Genomic DNA, 19393 nt, shown 5'->3' with positions numbered 1-19393 from the left:
AACAAACCATCTACTTCTGTAGCTAGATTTTAATTTCCAAACAACACGATTTTGATTTAAAATTTGAGATTTATCTAACAATTCATTGCTACCTTTATCAGAGAAATATTTCAATTCATCATTTTTGGTTAAAAATATTTTCAGCATAAAGCACTCGCTACTAATTTATAAATTAATAACAGATATTAAATGAATTATCAACATTATGTATTCCATTTAATTGAAGCTGAAAATTACCCGCTTTCAATGTTTATAATATATTCAGTGTTACCCCCACTGTTAGGAAAAGAAGGCATCAATTTGTCCTCCTCTGTTCTAATTATTACTGGATGGTGCAGTGATGGTGTCAGTGATGGTGCAGTGATGATGTCGGTGATGGTGCAGTGATGATGTCGGTGATGGTGCAGTGATGGTACGGGTAATGTGTTCAGTACCATAAACATGCACTAGTGTTGTAGGCACATCTACCAGACAAACATTGCCTTTAAAACTAAATCACATAAACTTTGATGCTTGCTTCTAAAATTCATTTCATTAGAGGAAAACCACAAAGCCGGTGATAGTGCCAACATGCCTAGAGAGAGTGCATTTCCTCGGAGTGTCCCAGTGAGGTTATAAAAAGGGTCGCGGTGACAGGACTTTATGGTTAAATAAATACCCGATAATAAATTACAGGCAGAAAGCTCCCACTATCTTACACAACATCGAAATTTCCAATTTACATGGGAGTTTTCAAGATGGATACTAGCGAGGACTGTGAATGCTGGAGTTGAGTAAGATACGAAGCCAGGCCAAATATTTCTTGTTTAAAAGCTCAGATACATTTGATGGGATTAAGAATGCTTTACCAATAAAACTCAATGCACATTTCTCCATCTGAATCATCCAAATGCTTTACGACATGATATTCCAAATCGCGTGACAACAAAAGTCAAAATTGAGCAGAGTATAACGACATTTAAGGAATTTAAAATCTTGGAAGTTTTTTTTTTTTTTTTTTTTTCTGATTATTTGTTGCCAGAAGATCCAGCAGAAGAAGTTAAGATTACACAAAACGAACCATGTTGTGATAATTTGGACATCAAGTCGTAACGTGTGGTTTATGTTGGGATTACCCAGCTTTCTCCACATTAGCATATCGTCAATGTCAAATCGTAAAACCGCTGCCGTGTAGATTTAAAGGGCCTGTGATGCTGATTTAAATCATCTTGCATGTCGTTTTATAAGTCATAGACTTTATAATGCATCAAGCGCCTGGTGTTTGATGTGAAGGATTTTCTTTAGTTTTGCTGAATGAGCAGCCGTAGATATCTTAATGTAAAGGAAGAAAGGTCAGAGTTGACACACTATAGACAATCCTATCATTTGTATCTGCCTTATTACACGGCCGCCTGTCATGTCATACAAGTTACGATGAAAGTATTCAGCTTACAAAGCAGATACACTAACATTTACATCGTGTGTTTTGAGATAGGAGCAGAGAAATATTCATAATCTGACTGATATTTGGATATCCACCATATTGTGTTTGTCTTATCACAGGAGGAACACGGCTTGGCTAGCTCCAGGGAGCTTTGAGTGGGCCATCAGAAAGTTATAGGGAGAAAGGATTTGTCTGATATTATCCATCTTGAAGATTTTGAGTGATCTTGAGAATTTTGGCCATTTTAGAAAGCACTGCAATTCATCTGTAGAATCCTCCAGAGTTAATTTTAATACTTATCAGATTTGTAAGATCTTCTGATAAATCCAGTGATTGAAGGCTTTGTGAATATTTTAATGTTTATTTTCTTAATTTACAAGAAATGATTCTATTATGTGAAAGATAATATCAGTATCCAGTTTCATCTTTAACGGGTGGGAGAATGAATTTGAAAGTACAATGTTAATTACCCTCCAGATTTTGAACAATTTTGTAAAGCCAAAATGCTGCTTACTGGTATATTGTCTATATGCCAAGGAAAACCCCTCTTTGAGTCTTTATACAATTCATTGCATCGGATAACAGCAGTTCAAATGTTCTATTTTATAAAAATCTTAGATTGTGACTATAGTAATACATCACACAGTAATCATTTTTAGTGTTGAACTTGGAACATACTAGTATATGTATAAGATGAAAGAATTGACTGCTAGATTTTATTAAGATGAAGGATTTGAGAGACCAACACTTGCCTTGTCAACCACATAGCACTGCAGCCATTTGTAACACAGCTAGAGAACTTGAGGACTCATGGAACTCTCAGGAGGACATGGTATCCATGTCCTCTCCTGAGAGGCTACTAATTGTAGGGGACAGTTTACAAACCTTGCACCGGTGATTTATGGGTGGTTGAGGAATTCACCATTAGTCATCTAGAAGGAGACAGCCATGGTCAGACTGTACAGACGGACATGCTGCCCTTTGTTTTCATAGACTCAAGTCATTACGTATTCCTAACTGACCAATATAAAGGCCATTCATCACTTCTCACAGCTCATTAATATGCATGCCCAGTCCCCAAATTTCCCAACTATTCTCGATGGGATGCTTACCAGCACTTACTCTTTCCAATTGGTTTGGCCAAATTGATTAATTGGGGTGTACTGTAGAATAGACAATGCCTTCACAGATAGGAGTTACCAGACAATTATTGTACCAATCAGACTTTTATCATTAGTCAGATCAGTTCTAACATTGGCTTCAATGGCAGTGACCACAGGTGCTTGTCTAGGTTTATGTTGTAATTATATACAGGTACATGTACCTATTAGAGGTTCATAATTCTTTATTCAAAAATGTTCATATTAAGTACTTTCTTTTTTGATATAGAGCTTTCAATGCTTCAGGGGTAGAAACACTCATGATTGCATGGTGTATTGAACAACCATATGCATTCTGATAACATATCTAATCAAATTTTGTTGTTTATGTTCATAGTACAGTACCAACCACAACAATGAAGAAAATTTCAACAAATATTAATTTTCATCTTATACAGAACATTTTTTGACAGCTTCCAAATTTATTCATTTTTTGTTCAGTTTACATACATGTCCAAATTGAGACAAATCTGCAGGATATTGCATTTGTCCAAGTACCGGAACGCTGATGTAATATACACCAAACAATGAAAGAATAGAATGAAGACACCATTCTCAATAAAAAAAAGATCTTTCATGATTTATCTACAGAAATAAATTAAACCCTAACAATATACCAGAACCGAGAAATATTCATTGTCGGAGGAAATGGCATTTACACACACTGCAATCACCCTTTGTTCAATAAAACAGAGCTGATGTCTGTACGTTGTTGGTCCTGACGATGGCTCTATCAAGCAATTCTACGTCCTTTATTGTCACATAATTTTCCCCAAGATGTCACATTCTGCTACCGTTTGTTCTGACTGAGCACACATCCATCCAAGTCAAATTGAAATGCTTACAAGTTTTTCAATCCCCACTCTCGGTAGGATCAATAATTCACAAACGACTATTTATGTTTTGGATTAGAATGAGACCGCCTGTGTAATGAGAAGTGATTGTTTCGATTAGCGCAAATAAAGTAAGAACATGGCTGACGTTTATGGAGTAATAATGTCAAAAATGTCCGTAAATTGTTCTTCAATTGAAACTTGTTCTTCCATTCTGAACTGTATCAAAAATTATCTCTCTTTCTGACTGTTCGATAGCAATAAATATTTGTCAAATGAAGTTAGAGTATGGGCCTTGGTGTTATTCTCCATTCTCAATAGGCAACAGACAAACTAGTGGGTCGAAATTTTCATCTTAATGGAATGATCTTCCACAATCTTGTTACACCATCGCAACCTGAATCATATGGATGTTTCTTTATGTTGGTTTTTTTTTTTTTATAAAAACCCAATGTAATTCTTTAAATAACGAGACCATCAAACTTTTCTCAAGCTTCCAAATGACCTTGATTTCAGTAATGATTTTTCATGGCACATTTATTTTGGATTGTTGAGGTTGATGATGCAGTCTTCGTTTCTGTTAGCTCAAAATCAATATAAGTTATTAGGATAGATTTAACGCTGATCTTATTAAGTCACAATTTGTTAGATTTGCGCTCCAGTTTTAGAATAAAAATTCCAAATTGTTGCTTATACACAAATTAATGGCAGAAACTCTTGACTGCAAATGACAGCCCATGCTATCAGCTTATTATTCTTCATACTACACCAGATTGTTTGTTTCCTTGACGTCAACTGCCGATCATGTGAAACCAGTATCTTTTGTATTTCTGTGCATTAATACAGATTTATCGGTGTTTTAATAATTATGGTTAATCATGGTTATAAATAGTCTTCCATTAGACGTCCAATATAAATGACATTATTTCCTGATTTCAATATTTTGGATGTCTAGTACTAAATCTAATTAAGAAGGAGATATAACGATATGGCCATATATGTATCTATGGTGCTGGGATAACGCACCGAGTATCCATCATGATCACTAATGAACATGTGTTACCGTCTACACACATGCTATCTGGTTATATTGAATGGAAGGAAAATCCTAAAAGAAATTACAACACATTTGCCAATTAAAAAAAAAAAAAAAAAATGGCGATAAAAGGGCACCATAAATTTGATGTTTTGAACACTCCCTGCTATAATAACATGATTTAATATCTCGGTGGCAAATTAGAGATTTTCTTGTTTTACATTTCTAACTATTGTCAAGCATGCCTGTACTCTTACTTTATTAAAAAGGGTTAATTAAGTTTGTGTGAAACGTGTTGAGAATTTCTGCAGGGTCGAACCAAATTCTAGTGGTATACTTTCCGTTAACACGCTATCTCTTATCATGGTTCAGCGAACATCTCCTTACGTGGGAGATTTATGGCGAAATAAATGACTGGCCATCATAAGCAGGTCATCAACAGTAATTTTATAAATACCTCTTTTCAGACAGCTCACACTGGAAACTAGATAGGGGCCCTACCAGTCTGTAGGGCTGGTTCCTTTATGACATAAAACATTGGGTAATATTATGCCAGCCGCATAGAGATGTACTTTTGAGTTGTTTCATGCAGGAAAGTCTACAAGGCATTTCACTTTATAAAAATGATTTTATAAGCTGATGACATATCTCTTTTAGACAGGACTTCTGTTTGGGGATATTTTCTATTACCTAATTTATAATAATCAGACATGTTTGAATAAGGGTCTTTCTGTTTATCACAAAGTTAATGCTAATGAAACATTTCTTGGTCATAAAATTCTGTTGACACTGATGTAACCTCGTCACATATCCAATCAACTGTATAGATAAAATACACCGGTTTAATAAGGAGAATTGATATTTCTACCTTTCTACATTTAGAGCGGCTTAGATGCTCTTCAGCTTTGTAACTGTCAGAATCTGTCCCTCCACACCTCCTAGATTGACCATCAGAGTTGCTACAACAAGTAATGAAACCAGGCAAATCACTTGAATGAAGGGCTCTATAGTATAGTGTTCTCTGAATTCCCAGGAAAGTTGCCTCACAATACCACTACAAGTATACTCTATACTGTCAATTTAGCCATCGGCATATGTCAGACAAAATTGGATTTTTGGTCTTGACCAGTCGTTAGATGTGCCTGAAGAAACTGTTCAGCAATGATGACCAGAAAATTCCGTGCCACAATTCACACTTTGTAACTGGTGGAGTCCTGATCGTTATTGCTGTAGAACTTACCATTATCATTCATATCTCCTAATTGTTTGTAAAATGTTCAATGATTAATTGTAATTATTATCTTAAATCATTGTCAACATAATTCTGTCCACTAAGGCTGCACCCAATGAAATGACTTTTCTAAAAAGCATTTAAAAATTGGTTACCATGGCAATCAGTCCATGTTGGATGTCAGTTACAAGGGTATTGCAATTTATAATATTTCCTTTGCTAAGAAAAGAATCGGAAAATTTTGTGTCCAGAATTAAAAAAACAACAACATATAAATACAATATTGTAACTATACATAAAGAGTTGTAAATATTATTGCTGGTGATACTAGAAATCTGTCTGTGACACTCGGGATAATTGGTGAACCAGAAAATCACTGGTATAACCATCAATCATGGCGCCCTATAAGTACAATGATATTGACCTTTCCAGCGAACTATGTGTGAATTGTGGCTGGTTTAGGTGTTGTCCTTCTGTTCATCAGTAACACAGATTTTTATCATTGGGAAGTGTTGTCCACCTAAATTACTGACCATTGGCCTTAGGTGTGAAAGCATGTCCTGCTCACCAAATATGGCACTGACCGACACAATTCGGCCCCAGCGTCCCGGTAGTTAATCTCCTCCACTTACATATTATCACAGTTGGACACCTGGCCAAATGCATTGGGGTCCATAATTTTCATCCCCATTCAAGATCGGTCATCATTTGAACTGACCACTTTTGTGGTACATGTCCATTTTCATGATGAGCAATGGCCACAGTGAGGTCATTAATGTATTCTGCTTGAGCAGCCGATAAAAGAGACCTAGAGAAGGTGGGCCCTCTACCCTCAAGGACCAGTTACCTGTCGTGAACAGCTGGTCTCAAGGGCCGATTTCTGGACGTCCAAAGGGGTAGTAAACTGGGATTTCTGTGTCCATTTTGTTGGATTTTTTTTATTTATATTTAGTTTACATAATTCTCAATTTAATTTCAATAAATTTGATATACTTTAAATTTGCCCATCTTTAAAAAAAAATCTGCTACGGTATGAAAACCAAAAAAAAAAATTTTTAAAAAAATGGTTGATTAATTACAGAAACTACTAAAAAACAAATGCACTAACTTAATATTTCTTAATTGAATATGTCTTGATAAAATGAAAAAGTAGTTTGAATTACATATTCTTTTCTTAATATCAATGAGCATCTTATATAAATATTTCATTTTTTAATTAGAACTGACAACATGTGAGTTACACTAAATGCATGTCCATATGAAAAAGTCATCAATTTTCCTAAAAGTCACTTAAATATTACTTTTGAAACAACAATATTGGTGGAGAAATTCATCAGCTAATTTGGTCATTATACAGCCATAAATCAAATCTTGTAATTCAGCCACGACCAAGATTTCATAAATGTCTTTCATGCGTCAATGACTTTTTCCTCGTTATCGAATATCAGGGTCAATTGGATGTTTTGATGTCAAACTCAATGCGACAGTTTGAGAATTTTCATCAGAGGAAAAAGGTGATGGCATCTAATGTGAAAATGAGGAGGAAGTTGATCTGAATCCCTAAGGGCCGCCATGCTGGCTGGTGTAAACGATTCCTAAGTTCATTATTTGCCCCTTTTCACAGTTTCTTCATTTTCCATCTGATTGGTTGTCTTTTTAAGAAATAGAATGTTAACTGAATCAAGAAGAGGCTGCCGTGAGGGTTTTGATAAGTAACAATCTCCTCCATTATTCTGAGCGCTGATTTAAGGGATAGAATTGAATCAGCTCCATGTGCCTTTGTCCTGATTTATAGAGATTATAGGAGTTTGATCACCAACCTAAAGGAGACAGATCTTAATGCTGTAGTCATTTATACTTCTAATGGCAAATTACTAAATCATCTGGTGATCAGGAACGGAAAAAATATTTCATATAATGAAATCCCGTGAGCACAAAAATGTGATCACTCTCAAGAAAGGAGCAGTGTGAGCAGAAAATGTGGAAACAATTCTGTTTTGGAATAGTGTTTAATTGTCTGCATGAATTTATCAATAATCTGTTAGCGGTTCTAATAATGAATTATTATGGTGTTGTCTTCGGGTTTTCTTAAACGGGAATTGTTTGTGATTTATGTGGGTTTGTATAAAGAAATGGGTTTCCAAATGAAGAATGACGATGGAAATATTTGTATATTTGCCCTCGAGACTCGTGGGAGGAAAGCAACCTTAACTCACTCAACGTCAGTGAAACAATAAATTGGATTTCCGAGCATTAGAGGATTGCTATGAGGGAGATTATGGTGTACATACGAAATTATACTTCAGGAAAAACAAGACTAGGTTCTATCTCGGGAGAACTTAGCATGTCGATTTCTTGTGTTCATGATGGATGTTGCATGATGGGAAGTGACCAGCGGAACAGAGTAGGCCATCAATTGTGCTGTCAAAATTTCAAACCCAATCAATGCCTAGAAGAACATCTTATAGTTGTGGAGTGTGTGACTTTGTGTCACTTCTCCTCACTGGCTCCACCTCTATAGACTAACCTTGATTAATTAAACTGATCAGCATGTATGTCTTGATAAATAGCTGGAGATTTGTGTCAGCGGCTATAGAATTATTGATACTTAATGATTGACGATCGCACCAACATCCCTCTCTATTTTATGTAATAGTTCAAACATGATTTATTGTCTAGAGATAAGCTTTATTATTTTTTGATGAGAAAGTTATACGTTCACATGGTACAGTATAATTTGTACGGAGACTTCCATGGGGTGGGGCACATGTTCCCCTCGGCTGTCTGTCTAAAGCTCTACTCTTCAGAACTGTCAGTCCTGTGTTTGCAAAACACCACATAGAATCAATTTTTAGGGACAAGGGATATGAGGGTTAAATCAATTTTGAGAAACAAATCGCTGTGGAAATTGACAGCAGTAGGCTAAATGTCGTAAGGAGGTTATTCTGTCAAATTCATCATCCCGGTGGGAGACAACTCCCGCGGGCAAACTAGACCCATACAGCCCTAAGTCGGACTAGCTATCCCAACGAGGGGCGGACAGAAGTTAGGTCATCGCGGATCAGGGAAGCAGACAGATAACAACTGGATCAGCTGATCATACAGACACCGTTAGAATGGAGAGTATTTAAATTGATTCAGCAAGACTTTTATCATCATTGGTCATAAGCAAATGTCAATAGAAATATTCAAACTTTTCCCCTTCAATTTTTTTTTTTCCACATTCATTATAGACTTATTTATTTAACACGTAGCCTAGCTAATATATGTCTGTGGAGATCTACCTGGCCTCAAGTCACACCTGTATGTACAGGTGTTATTGATATTGACAGTTAGACGAAGATTTACTACCTGACGATAAATACTACCATTTTTTACTTTCAGTTGAAAGGTATTTAAATCTTGAATAGTAATGAGTCGGATATTGCAGTTAATTGATCTCATTAAAAGATGTTTTACATCAATTTTGTGTATCACATATTGTCAAATATCTGTCAGGGAACGTTAAATTTTTGACATTTTATAATAACTGAATACTTACAAGCATATTAATATTGGTAGTTAGCCCTAAATACTTTTCATGAGGCGTGGGATATTTTATTTTCTTCATGGGTCCAACATGTCACTGTACATTTGACATAACTCTTACAAAGGAACTCTTCGTTTCTCAAAGTTGTTGGTGCTAACAGATGAGAGTGAGGTCAGCCTAGATCATGTTTAGTTCTGATATTGGTGTTAATTCTGACACTTCAATAATAATTTGTAATTAAAGTTAATGATGGCTGGTGTCAGTTTCAAATTTAACAAGTCTGTAAAAAATGAAAAGTGCAGTTTGGTGACGAACATTGGAGGCTTGGATTACACTAAATTAGAGACATTGGGTTGTGTATCTCTAACTCTCTAAATGATATTCCCCAAACATTATTTTATCAATTGCTCGAATAAGGCAAAGAGGATCTGAGGGATATTTCAATTGTCTGGCATTTGAAATTGTCATTTTCACTTTAGAAATAAGGCAAGGCAGTTAGAAAACAGAATGATTCATACAAAAAATCTACACTTTAGTTCTGATCATTCTAATATCCCCTGATAACAGTTTTTATTTATAAAGGAACATGAGATTGATTTGTAACTGTAAGGATGACTTTAGCCAATAACGAGACTCAACTGTAAACACATTCGTTCTCTGTGAGAGAATAAGACAGCTATTCAGGTTCTTTGTGAATCCCTGGGTTCTAGCACAGCTTTAATTGTGGGTCAATAAGGTGCTATAACTTTGGTTTTTGATGGATGAATTTTCGAGTCACGCCTAATGAAGCATGTAAGATTGCTCAAAATGTCCAAACATATAATTAGCTATGCGTTCATGGAAACCCTCCTGAGAGTTGAGCTCATCAAAGCTGTGTGGTTTCCTTCCCACCATGTAGTGGACTAATTTTCGTCTTCCTATCATTATTTCTCATCTCTGCATTGCTTGGTCTTGTTTCTAGAACATCATTTAAATTTTCATTTCCTCAACTGAAACCAATATGACTAAACCCACAGACGTTGATGATTGAAATTATTGCTTTTTGCAAACCTTTCCAATTGCTGTTTTGATAATCATTTTGAAGATTGTTGACATTCTGTTTTTAAAAAGCAGACATTTAAAAAAAAAAAGGATGTGAAAGAAATAGGAACAAAATACAAGCTTTCTAAATATATATGGCTATCTACTTTAATAAGTTCATGTGTCACTTGTATATGACAGCCAGTAGTCCTATTCTGTAGGATTTGTACATCAATATCAGCAGGCCTCCATATGTGTCGATGTGGTTTGACTTTCTTCAAGTGATTACAACAGAAATTGTAAGGGAGAGGAATCGATTCTGTACCAAGAACATGGTATTTATTGAGCTTGGACATGCATGTCCTAGAAAGTATAGAAATAATTGTGTTAATTTCTACGAAGCTGTCGAGATATAAATATAGTGATGGTTATATGGAAGTGGAGTGGACAGAGCTGGCGAGCATTCACTAGGATACTCCTAATTATCTAAAATTGATCTCTGGCTGCAAGCCATCTACAAAGCTAGTCAGCTTCTAAAGAAAGAAGCACTATAGGAAAATATGATACAGAGGTAAAAAAGGCAATTTTATACATGTAGTGTAGCGAGCAATATGATCAATGCTCTATCCTGGTGGACTGAAAGAGTGACACCAACGCTCTCAAGATACCAACATTATATATTCCTACGCCACAAAAGTACATCTAGCACTGCCATTAAAGTTAAAAATACGTCTGTGGTGGTAAAAAATCTGGATAATGTCCGAGTCCGCAGTCAGAAATGAAGTATTAAAACAGAGTTTACTGCTGTATTTCCCAAAGGTTATGATCAGGGGTCAGCAGGGTTTACCAACCGAAGGTGAAACGTTACTGAGTTTGCTAACTAACGCTGGTATATAATATATTGTGTGCTAGATTTTCAATGTTAGTATTGGGAAATTATTGGGGAAATCGCATGCTCCCTTAAATAAGATATTAAGTGTTTGTTAGGTATATACACTGTAGTACAGCTATTCACACAAAACACAAAGGTACAGACACAAAGTGATCAAAGTGATTTTGACCCTAACCTTTCGTGACCTTGATAATAAGATCCAGAATCAAGGTCACATGAAATGTGCAACCCAAACATATGGATGTGTTAATACAGGCTTTCATCACCACATGTAGCTTACATCAAACAACACTAGACACTTGTAGACTTGGCATGTCACCCCATCACACTTCCTTCATGTCATGTTCTCAAGGTAAGTACAAAGTCAGTCACACACAAGGATAGCTTACACACGACCTGTCCCCCTCTGTCTCAGAATTTAAACAATCTGGAATATTTTTGTAATACTTACAAATTGATATTGAAAGATTTTAAGAGACAGATCAGGTCTTTTGTATAGCTATCCAGGTGCTGAAGCCCCGATTGTGTAAAAAAAATCGATGATATACGTAGCTCAGGTGAGTAGGAAATTAACACAAATTTATTTCAGGTGCATGATGAATTAAAATTTCAGAATTTGTATGTTCATGTTTAACAGACAGATCTTTGATGTGGTTTCTGTTTTTATGTTTTTCAGATTTCGAAGACCTGATAGTTCCATACATGTTCAACTTGACGACAACATAGATATAATATGTCCGGATTATAGTGACGGGACGGTGAGTCCGGAGAAATGGGAGTACTACTCCATATTCCTGGTAAGTATTAATATTTCTTCTAAGTCCTACTTCAAGAAAAATAGGAGCTACCAAATAATAGCTTGTTTCTGTTGGTAAAAAATAGTAAGTTTCTATTTCACAAGTCAAATTATCATGACTATGCCAGTAACCTATAGCTATAAAATTGTGAAAACACCACCCTTCCAAAAATAACATATTATGAAGTATAACTGCAGACCTTGTCAACCTTGGAGAATTTTAGACTCTTAAATAATGATGATAGTGATCAATTAATTTTGACTTTATGTTATTTCAAATTGTTAAAAAATTCTTTGAAGGGAAGTGTTTTTCTTTGATAAAAACTTCACTCGTTTTTTTTATATATTTTTTTTGTCTTTTATAATCAATGACATTTTTTTTTGTATTTTCCAGGTTTCAAAGCAGGAATATGAAACATGTACAATAATAGATCCTAAATCATCAGATGTAACACCGATAAGGAACTGCTCCACCCCGGGGTCGGTGAGCCAGCCGTTTACGCTCCTCGTATTGTCCTTCCAGCCTATTCCAAATATACCCGACTTCCATCCGGGACACAAGTATTATATGATAAGTAAGTATCAAACGCGTACAGCCCAAATATACCCCCTATATTAACTGAAAATTCTCTATAGAAAAGCAGTATAGAAGTTATAGAAGAAATTTTGGGTTAAGGAGCTGTTCTTAATTTAAAGTTAAAGTTATGTAGATGAAGCTGGGCCCTGATAGTCTATCGAATAATTACTAGACTATACAGCCCTTACTTGTGGGGCCCATCAAACATTGGAGGACTCACTAGATCTCTGGGAGTTCATCAAAAAGAAAATTAGTATTCTGATCAAGTTCCCTCAATAAATCTGACAAATTTCATGATATTATTGAACAGAGAGGCATGTCTGCTATTTTTGGTCTCATAAAATGATTAAAAAAATATATGTAGCTGTTAATTGCTATCTGTCAACAAAAGAACTGTTCTCATTAAGTTAATCAGTATAATTTGAAATGATATTGACCAAATATCTCAACTCGAGGCAAAACATTTCTGTTTCTATCAGTAGAAAATCAGTAGAATTGATAGAAAAGAGGTCAAACATTATTCCATCTCATATTCCCATGATACATCTCGTCTGATAATTAAGGAAGTGACCTTGAATATAAAGGTCAACATTTTCGTGATCCAAAGCTTTTCCCTGTTTAATCGAGGTCAGCTCTGAAATCTTTACGATTAATATTGGAAAAATTACATTAAGAAGCTCACAATGGAAACATTAAGGAGTTTGCTAAGATCAATTTGTGGTTCAATGTTTTACTAGTCTAGGTCACTTGTTAATGGAATCGAACACTCTTTGTAGATATGTTTATCGTGAGGATGGGATACTGATGTGTATATTTTTTGTTCCAGCCACGTCCACGGGGACACAGAACGGTATCAATAACCAGGTAAATGGATCGTGTTGGACGAGGAACATGAGGTTGATTTTAGATCTGACCGATAAACCAACAACAGGTACAGCATTGTTTCTAGTGATCTTGTATTGAAAAATCATTCAATTAAAATCTTAATAAGTATCGCCATAAATATAATGTCAAGTAAATGAAGAAAATAATATTGTATGAAATAAGTACAAAATCAGTGAATATCATATGGAAAAATAATTATTTGTAAAAAGCTAAAGAAATCTCTTTTTATATTTAGATAAAAATATGCAAAGAGAACAAATTTTTAGAAATACAATTTTATTTCATTTTTTAATACTGCAGTCACATATAAAATATTCAGAGCTGTATGTGATATATATTATCATCCAGTTTCAAGACTCAAATCTTGTCAAAAATAATATTAATTGTTAATAAATAAATAACCCTACAAATGTTTATTTTTAGCATCGCCAAGGCCAAACACATCTAACACCCCACTTACAAATAGGACAATATCCACAACGTCGACTCCACGACCGACGACTACGACAAAGTCGACGACTACGACAACTACCACCAAACGACCAACAACTACCACGAAAAAGCCTAGTAAGTACACTGTTACCATAGTAACCATTGTTAGCAGTTTAACCTTCTGTTTCTCTGATATCAAAATGTAAATGAGGGACGATAACAGGTGATGTTTTAAAGTGATCACATGATAAAAACTCATTTAACCTAGGATCTCAAGTCAATCACAAAATGGGGAAAATCTTCTTAAATACACTCAGAAAACTGAATTCGATTTGGAATATCAGATTGATACAAAAATTGTTGGCAAAACTTTGAAAGATTTGTCATCCAAAACTTGTTTTAGTTAATTCATAAGTTTTCTGATGAGTTAATAAGTGCACAGAAGTTGTCTTGAAATCTTTTGTTATTTTGCATTTTAAAAAATGTCAAAAATGCCATATTCATTTATTATGATTTTTCTTTTTGCAGCAAGCAAATTTCCAGATGGAACTCCGGTGGACCCCAATATAGTGATTGACGCCCCAGGAGGGGAGAAAAACACAGGCATTATCAATGCCGGAGTGGGCCAAATAAGGGGCAGTGCTACAGTGACTTGTTTGCTCGCTTTTGTGACGTTTTTACTACTAGTGCGATAGTATTAGGCTCAGCCAAAAATAAAACGAACAAAGTATTCATAGTGATGTCACATAGTCAATAATTATACACACTGTCCCCAGGATAGGGGCCTCATCTCACCAGCCAAAGTCATGACCTTTGACCCTTTACATTGTCATGGTGACAAGGGTCAAAACAGAGGAAGTATATTTACACAATGAGGCCAAAACAAGGAATCATTCTGTTGATGCCAACAAGTGTTTGAACTCTGTTTCAATTGGAAACAAAATGTCTGTTGTCTCAATTGTAATGTATTCCACATTATACAAGGAAATGATTCCTGTTCAGTGAGAACTCAACAAAGAGAGAAGCTGCTCTCAGGACTTTTCAAGTCACCACCAGAACATTGAGGGTTTTAGACTTCATCCAAAGTCTGTTTTCATTCTCTGGGGATAATCATGGAGCTATTTTCGTTGTAAAAGGATTTTGTTCAGCCATGCATGCATGGTTGCTATATGTGTACATATCACCATGGTTGCCATGGCACATGAATATGAGCTTCATCAGGATTAGCCAATCAAATGTCACCATTTTCATCGGACTGAGACTATTGCAGTTGAAAATGCAATCAATTTCCAATGTCATGCAACATTGTTCATTTGATGATTTCGTGATATTCATTTCATTGCATATAAGCACCAAGTTCATTCATTGTGGGTTGATTCCTGATATTGTCACACTGGATTCATAAATATCACCACTGTGTTAGTGGTGGGAAAAAAACTCTTAATGTTGGGGACATTCAGTTCACACATGGATCAATGTTGGAAGGAATTTGATAAATGTGTGTGGGAGACAATGTTGACAGAGAATTACACTGATCACTACAACACAACTCTTTTGTTTTGATTTTGTTGGTTTTCCTGCTGTGATTTTGACTGTGGTGATCTGACAACAGCGGATAATCTTGTCTCTTTTATGTAGTAACCATTGATGTCTGTTAGTCCCATAATCTCATCTGGTGATTGTCTCCCCTTGGTGTAAAATTTATTTAACAATTAATCATTCAGTAACCCAGAAGGAAATTTCAGCATTGAATCCTATGGCATGTTATTTGGAAGAGGGGAGACAATCCTAAATACTGTTAAAAACTTCTCAAGCTTATATAGATCATCGCAGTAAAACAAGTGATGTGTAAACTGACTAATGATCTGATATCAATATTTATATATGTAACAAAGTTGATCTGTTGTTTTATAAACATAGACCATGCATTCCACATCTTTATTTCAAACTACTAGATAGGCCTGCAGCTGTTACCTGTATTAACTGTATGTTGATCACTGGCAGAACCAACACCAGTACAAGTAAATAACCCACCTGTAAAATTTTGTAATCAACACACAATGCCTTTCGGATGTCATTAACAGATTACCTCGTTAATTTCATAGAATGTAAATTCGTAATTTTAATTAAATTTAAGGTTTTCAAGATTTTCATAAAATGTGAACTTATGAATATTTATGTAGAAGTCATATACATATACGTATATATTCTTTTTTACATTTCATAAAACATATCACATATTGTATTCGCCAAATGTTGACTTAACTCTTCTTATGGACCAGTTCAAATAATTATATACACTAGATACAGGAATCTGAAAAATATGTGGTCATATGTTACTTTTAATTGACATCAAACTTACAAAAAGATCTGAATCTATCCACAAAGAGATTCTTTTTTAAAATGTATTTCCTCACTTAAGTTTTGTTTTATACTTACTGAAAATGAAACACAAAATTTCTCATGATCATGATCATGCTTAGCCGGGACAGGAGATTATAACAGTTGATGAACAAAGATATGATGGTGATTACTCCTTGTATTTGTTTTATTTTGGTGGTTAGCAATGATAATACTAATCTAGCGGGATCATAAGTGTGTTCCTGTTATGAATTAATATTCATTAGCTTCCTGAACATGATAAACCTGAACAAAATCTATTTATCATAATCAATTTTTTTAATTATAATTACTTATTGATTACTGAAGGGTTACATTTGATTTTGAAGGGTTACATCTGATTTTGATTGGAAGGTAATGATCATTTGTTGTGGATTCAGATACTAATGAATAGTATAAAAAAATTAATTGAAGAATATGTCCAGATCAATTTCATACATAATGATTCATATTCAAATATAACATGTGATGAATATTCAATGTAATAACCATATATGAATATTCATATTTGCCACATATGATTATTCTCAAATTAATATTTAACATTCATGTGATGAATATTCACCCATGTAATTATTTTATACGGTGAATATTTCCCCATGTAATTACCATATGGGAATATTCATATATTAATGAAGTTCATGTTATGAATATTAATTTCGGTAATTAATAATCACCATGTGATTATCTATATTCTCTCTGACAATTGATGAATCATTAATCATGAAATTAGAATGTTTAAATTGCTCATCATCACAAACTCATTAGGGATGTGTACCCTCTCTGTAATATGTGTGTGTTGTTGTTAATGTTAAGTGGAGACAAATTTCACTCTAAAAGTCAATGTTATAGATACATGAATATGCATAATTATATTCCATGCAAATAATAACTGATTATACATACATATATGTATATCTCCACTTGAGTATTTTTTCTCTTACAGTATAGAGGATTTTAACATTACATCATTTTAATGGAGGCTTCATTCAAGCTTTAATTTGTCAAATATTATCTTACAGAATAATTATTCTTTAAATTATTTTTGAAAAATGAAAATCTAAAGTTTTCAATTTTTGCTGGTCAAAAAAAAAATAGTGAAATGAATCTATTTTTAGCCTGGCTATGATATTGATCCCATTAATTGTACGGAGGCTGAAGATAATTAGTTATTGTCTGTGTGGAATATATATGAGCCAATGTAATTTTGACATGTCACAATGAAAAGCAATATAAACTGACATGCCTAGTGTAACACTATGGATATGTCTAGTTTTGTACTATGTGATATGTGTAAACAATTATTTATGAAAGTGTGCTGTTTTGTCTGAGAAAACAAATTGTACAAAAGTTTTTCAAGTGAAAATGTTGTAAATATCTCTGTACAGTTGTAATTATTGTGTACTTTGTAAAATAACAGATAATACTGTGAACCCCGTGCCGTGTGAACGTTTGTATCATCACTATTATTTTTTGCGAAGAGTGTGTTGCTTTTATACTTCATGCACAGCGTTCATTTTGTAAGTGTATATGGCACATTTTTTCAAAAATGAATGAAAAAATCCACAGTTCTCTGCCCTTGGAGGGCAGATAACTCTAATGCAGTGATTCAAAATGTTACATATTTATGCGGAGATGTGTTTTGATTACGATACAGGGCGGTTCTGTAGCCATTATTGCCCTTTGTGCTTGCCTTGTGAGGTGTGATGCAGATTTTTATGCGTGTGATAAAATGTTGAGTATGTGATCGTAAATTGTCGGAGTCAAATGTGAGGAGAATTAAATGAAGTGTGCCTGAGCTGAACCAGTCATGTGTGTCTGAAAATCAAGCAAGGGTGTCTGTGATATCTGTGTGCAGTGATGTGTGGAAAAGACAACAGATAATTTGTGTATTCATGTAGTGCAAATAAAAAGTCCTCAAAATGAATTTTCTGTTTCTGCTACAACATTGTCAGCATTCGATGAATTGGAGGAAATTCACAAAATCATATTTCTATTGAAAAAATGTTGAACTTCAATAACATGAGAGGCTATATGTAATTAATTTATTGTTATATAAACACCTTGGCTTTTGTCCAAAACGAATGAAATACTGTATTTTGAAGCAATTGTTTAGGAGATTGTTGGTAATATTATGTAATTTAAGAAAATAATTGAATTATTTGATAAATGCTAATCAAAACACTGATGGAATCAACTGATACAATAGATTGGAATTTGTTAATTTTGCATGCTCATTGGAGTAATTCAGTTTTGAAGATTATTTTGCAATCTAATGTGACACAAATGAAAGGTATGGATGGAAGTTATTATGGAGGAGAGAAATAAAAATGAACAAATATGAAGCAAGACTTGTTTGTCATTCTTTAATATCGAAAAACAGGGAAAATCCAAACTTTGGTTTGCTGCAGATACAGTCAAAAATGATACGACCAGGTTACAGGTATTATGAAACCTTGAGAGCAACACTTCTACCTAGCCTACAAATGGATGTTAGCATTATAAAAGGAATGATGCAGATTATAACTTGTAAACTGTCAACAAATGTTTTGTAGATTATACACATCATATTACGAAAATTTACTAGATACATATGATGAACATGGATACGAGATATTCCTCGTGAAAAATTCTCACTTAATTAAAAATCCTTGACAGAAATCTGTAATTGTCCCGGATTACCTTGTATAAAGTTTGTATTAATGTTTAACCTCTTCTGAAGAAATTCCACAACATCTTAAAAATCATTGCCTACTGGGCTTTGCTTAATCAAACGTCCTAACCTGAGGTAAAGCTCGCTCTCTACACAGGTCACCAGTTATTTATAAGATTTTCTCAGCAGAATTCTAATACTAAGTTATCTGAGACATGTGGCAGAGATGAAATTTATCAAGCTATATTTAGTGATGTTTTAAATATTCTAGAGACTGGTTGTCAGTTTACTTGCTAGGATGAGAACTGAAAAATGAATAAGCAATATTGAATATCGGCCTGCTACTTGTTGCCCAGCCAAAATCATGCTCTCAGTAGAAGGATAGCCTTGTCCACTAGACATCAATGAAAGATTCAAATCCCGGTTTCATTGCCAATCGTGAATTCTTGTCTATATTGATGACCAAAATACTAAAGATGGGCAAGAAAAATAAGATACGGATGCCTTATCTACAACAAGAGGAAGA

The 19393-nt window shown here is 34.4% G+C and overlaps 1 protein-coding gene across 2 annotated transcripts in view; it reads left to right on the top strand.

Annotated features, from left to right (window-relative positions):
- LOC138329249 (ephrin-B2-like) overlaps positions 1-18559 on the top strand; it is a 195373-nt gene extending 176814 nt beyond the window's left edge. For both annotated transcript variants that reach the window (XM_069276084.1, XM_069276082.1), the window contains exons 2-6: positions 11801-11921; positions 12315-12495; positions 13324-13428; positions 13806-13949; positions 14343-18559. In XM_069276084.1, the coding sequence (XP_069132185.1) occupies positions 11801-11921; positions 12315-12495; positions 13324-13428; positions 13806-13949; positions 14343-14509 (718 nt within the window). In that variant the 3' untranslated portion in view covers positions 14510-18559. The remainder of the gene's footprint in view (positions 1-11800; positions 11922-12314; positions 12496-13323; positions 13429-13805; positions 13950-14342) is intronic.
- Positions 18560-19393: the final 834 nt, after the last annotated feature.

The sequence above is a fragment of the Argopecten irradians genome, chromosome 8 (genome assembly GCF_041381155.1).
Source record: "Argopecten irradians isolate NY chromosome 8, Ai_NY, whole genome shotgun sequence".
Taxonomy (NCBI): Eukaryota; Metazoa; Mollusca; class Bivalvia; order Pectinida; family Pectinidae; genus Argopecten; species Argopecten irradians.
This window is presented reverse-complemented; position numbering and strand designations above follow the sequence as displayed.